The following is a 4,353-nucleotide window of genomic DNA, read 5'->3' on the forward strand; positions in this document are numbered from 1 at the left end:
TAATTCCAGAGTGTTTTTGTTTACATAGAATTTTGAATAAGTATTTTATTGCAGGGACACTCCAATAAGAATTGTCTTGTATTAAGGAAAAAAAAGATTGTTAATAACCAACAGGAAACGAGTAGGAATAATTTAAATAATTAAATGATTTTACTTTTTTCTAAAAAGAATTGAATTGTTTCAATGTCTTGGGGCTTTTTGGAAGAAATATTACTAGTCGGTAAGCAATTATATCTCTTGAAGTTGGTTCTACAATGGGCGCGTTCGTATGTTAACGTGGACGAGCCGCGTTCACGTGGACGAACATGGCACGTCCACGTTCGCATACGACGCGCACATTGTAGAGCCGACTTAAGAGCCCCGTTACCTGATCGGCGTCCAAATTTCGTCTCCGAGTCTTCTCCCACCCTGTCCACTAAACAGAACATTGTTTCCCTCCGGCGTCGAGATAATGCCCATTGCAGCAGTCATCGGTGCTGTCATCATCGGTGCTGTCATCATCGGTGCAGGCATCATCGGTGCAGGCATCATCGGTGTAGACATCATCGGTGCAGCAACGGGTAAGGCGGCAGTCGGTGGCTGAGGCATATATAATGCCTGGTGAAAAGGAACCGCTGGGGGAACAGGCATTTCATCCATGCAGTAAATGCATCTGCAAGCACCAGCTCCTGGTGCTTGGTGAATTGGTGGTCCAGCTTCAACAATTACAGGCTGTTCATGATGCCCCGGTTGGTGTGGTGGCGGCATGTTATCCTCTTCCCCCGGCGGTTGTATGCAATAGCCCGGTGGCAGGACGATGGATGCCATCGCTGGTAAAGCTTGAATATTTTCGTTGCCACGTGGTCCGTTCTAAAAGGAATAAATGAAAGTTAAGTTTTATTGTACTTAATATATTATGTAACAATTAAATGAGAAAACATTTTTTGTATTTTTACTTACATTGTTACCGCTCATTTTGAAGATTAATATTACGACGCTCTCAGCAGGAAGTCAAAACGCTTTATGAGACAAAGGAAAACCGACGCTGACGCCGAAACTGAGAAAGAGTGTTAAAGAGGGAGACTTCTTACAATTCTCATTGGCTGTGAGGAAGCGCGTTCTCTGTGATTGGCCCACAGAACTTTCCTTTCCGCAGTGGAGAAAAAATAAATAATCTTTCTATAAAATCTTCTATTTTTTATTAATAAAAGAATACACAAAAGTAGGAAACAAATTACTATTGTTTACTTAAAATTAAATAAATAGTAATAGTAATTACATTCGCCATTAAAAAATATAAAGAGAAATCGGAAGCAGGGACGGCGGATGTGAGGAAGCGCGTTCTCTGTGATTGGCCCATAGAACTTTCCTTTCTGCAGTGGAGAAAAAATAAAGAATCTTTCTATAAAATCTTCTATTGTTTATTAATAAAAGAATACACAGAAGTAGGAAAGAAATTACTATTTTCTACTTAAAATTAAATAAATAGTAATAGTAATTACATTCGCCTTTTAAAAATATAAAGGGAAATCGGAAGCAGTGAAGGCGGATGTGAGCGCTATAAGGAGGGGGAAGAAGAGACGCGCCGAGACTTTTGGGCATATTCCGGTCAAACATATTTAAAAGGCATTTCTATAGTTCTGACACTCGGGAAGACCACAAGTCATATATAAAAAGAAGAAAAGGCAGTTCTACCTGACTGGTATTCGAATAAGTTTACGCAAAATTTTTCCTTAACGCGGCATATTAAAATAAAAGTGAATTACATTAAATTTTAATATTAAAATAAAAGTTTTAACTTAATTAAATTTTAATATTAAAAAAATATTTAAACAAATTAGTTTATTGTTCATTCTTGTGTAAAAAATGTCGCAGGCAAAGATTTTAAAATCAGAGTTAAAGTTTCTTTTATCAGATTTCAATTCCATCGAAGAAGTAAAATTGGATGGCGAATTTTACAAAAAGGTAATTTTATTCTTTTATTTAATTTGTTTCAGGGGCCGTTTAACAAATGTGTAACGTTCTTTTGGGGAAGCGGGTGGCCAAGTTTTTGATCAAGTTTTTAGCAAAAAATTTTGATAAAGTCTGTAAAAGAATGCAACTATCTTGATAAACAACAAAATTCTCACCATAAATTCAATTATTTTTAGTACTTTTAATAAATTTTTTTGCAAAATTCAATTATTTTCATAAATAACCCGTCAGCACTCGCGTTATAGAGAAAAAGTCTCACTCTAATTTTAATATTTAAAAATTTTAAGGTTAAAATTTATATATATTGCCGAGGTTTTTTCTATCTTCATAAAACGTATTCTATTTTTATACAAAAATAATAAAAATAATTCAGAGAATACCGTTTATTAAAAAGAAATTGTTTATTTTATACTTGTCAATTTGATTCATGAGATTTTTTCTCTACACGATACTAAAGTAAGCTGGGAGAGTGGGACTTCGGCAATTGTCGAGAGGTGTTCGGCAAAACTCGTTCGCCTATGGATATTCTAGTGAAATAGAACTATACTGAAAACTGTCATGGCGTCGACGTGCAAATTGTAAACAAACTGTGGTAAGTTGCTCTGATAATTTTAACGTTAAAAATAATTTTATTATTATTTATTCATAAAAGAGTTTTACGTTGTGTTATATTATATCATATACAAAGTATATTTACATTCATATTGTTTAATTTACACTTTTTTATACACATATATGCATATTATTATTTTGACGTTTTTAGGTTATTTCGAATGTTTTCTAATCATGAGTAGAAACAAGGAAAAAGATTTCGATTGGTATTCAAAAGAAAATGTATCTGACCAGGAAGATTTCGAGCTTTCTGGAGAAAGCGACGATAATATCGAACAAGTTTCGAATGACAGTTCCACTGAACAATCAGGTTCCGAGAGTGAGGACATCAGCTGCAATGATACTAGTGAAAAGTTTTTCATAGGCAAAGATAAAACGACAAAATGGTTTTCTTCCCCTGAAAATAAAAAAGTAAAAACCAGAAAGCATAATATTGTCATCAGGTTGCCAGGAGTTAAAACTGCTACCAAAAATGCTCAAAGTATTCTCGAGTGTTGGGAATTATTTTTTACTAAAAATATGATTGAAAAAATAGTTAATTTCACAAATATTCAACTTGATAAGCTTCGAAGAAATTATAAAAACGCAAAAGATGTTCGTCCGACTTCTGAAATTGAAATTAGAGCCGTTCTTGGTTTGTTGTATATGATTGGTGTAAAAAAAGGCAATCATGTGAATTTAAAAGAATTTTGGGCTTCAGACGGAACAGCACCGGATTTTTTTCGAGCTTCAATGAATCTTCAGCGGTTTTATGTTTTGATTAATGCATTGCGTTTTGACAATATTCATACTCGAGATGAAAGAACGAAATTGGATAAATTAGCGGCAATACGAGAGATCTTTGATATGTTTAACGATAAATGTAAAGAATGCTATACACCTGGTCAATATTTAACAATTGATGAAATGCTGGAAAGTTTTCGAGGGAGGTGCAGTTTCCGTCAATATATGCCAAAGATACCAGCAAAATATGGTCTAAAAATGTGGGCTTTGGTGGATTCTCGTTTATTTTACACCTCCAATATTGAAATTTACGGAGGAAAACAACCGAATGGACCTTTTAATATTTCTAATTCCGTAGATCAAGTTGTTAAACGTATTTCCGCTCCAATTTTAGGCACAGGTAGAAACATTACGATGGATAACTATTTTGCATCTATACCATTGGCTGTTGATTTATTAGATCACCACAGAACAACTGTTGTAACAACTTTGCGCAAGAATAAAAGAGAAATACCTCCTCAATTTCTTCAGACCAAAGGAAAGGCTGTGAACTCTAGTATGTTTGGTTTTACTGAAAAATGTACTTTAGTTTCATATGTTTAAAAAAAAACAAAAATGTGCTGATGTTGTCTTCCCTGCACAATTCTGGTGATATCGATAAGGATAGTGGACAAAGAAAAAAACCTGAGATAATTACCTTTTATAATTTAACGAAAGGAGCTGTAGACGTTGTCGATAAATTAAAAGGTACCTACAGTGTAAGTCGAGAAACTCGTCGCTGGCATATGGTAATATTTTATGCCTTATTAAATATTGGTGGAATAAATTCCCAAATAATTTATCGAGAAAACACTGAAAACAAAATAACTCGTCGCTCTTTCTTGAGCCAGTTAGCAAAAGATCTTGTTATTCCTTTTTTTAAAGTCCGAGTAATGGAGCCTTCATTAAATCTGGAATTACGATCACTAATTAAACGAATAGGAAACATTAGAATTGAAGAAGCAGTCAAGACATCCCAAGGATTTTGTGAATTTTGTCCTCGAAAACTGAACAAGAAAACAAAAA

At 34.2% G+C, this 4,353-nt stretch overlaps 2 protein-coding genes across 2 annotated transcripts; one reads left to right on the top strand and one right to left on the bottom strand.

The window, feature by feature from the left end:
• Positions 1–363: 363 nt before the first annotated feature.
• Positions 364–954, bottom strand: LOC122501743 (ESX-1 secretion-associated protein EspI-like). The gene is made up of 2 exons (XM_043611455.1): positions 940–954; positions 364–849 (listed from the first exon to the last, which is right to left on the bottom strand). The coding sequence occupies exons 1-2, from the start codon at positions 952–954 to the stop codon at positions 364–366; spliced, it is 501 nt and encodes a 166-aa protein (XP_043467390.1).
• Positions 955–3,084: 2,130 nt separating this feature from the next.
• LOC122501744 (piggyBac transposable element-derived protein 4-like) lies at positions 3,085–3,891 on the top strand. Its single transcript, XM_043611456.1, has one exon. It carries the CDS (start codon positions 3,085–3,087, stop codon positions 3,889–3,891), a length of 807 nt encoding a protein of 268 aa, XP_043467391.1.
• The last annotated feature ends 462 nt before the right edge of the window (positions 3,892–4,353 follow it).

The sequence above is a fragment of the Leptopilina heterotoma genome, unplaced genomic scaffold (assembly GCF_015476425.1).
Source record: "Leptopilina heterotoma isolate Lh14 unplaced genomic scaffold, ASM1547642v1 Lhet_213, whole genome shotgun sequence".
Taxonomy (NCBI): Eukaryota; Metazoa; Arthropoda; class Insecta; order Hymenoptera; family Figitidae; genus Leptopilina; species Leptopilina heterotoma.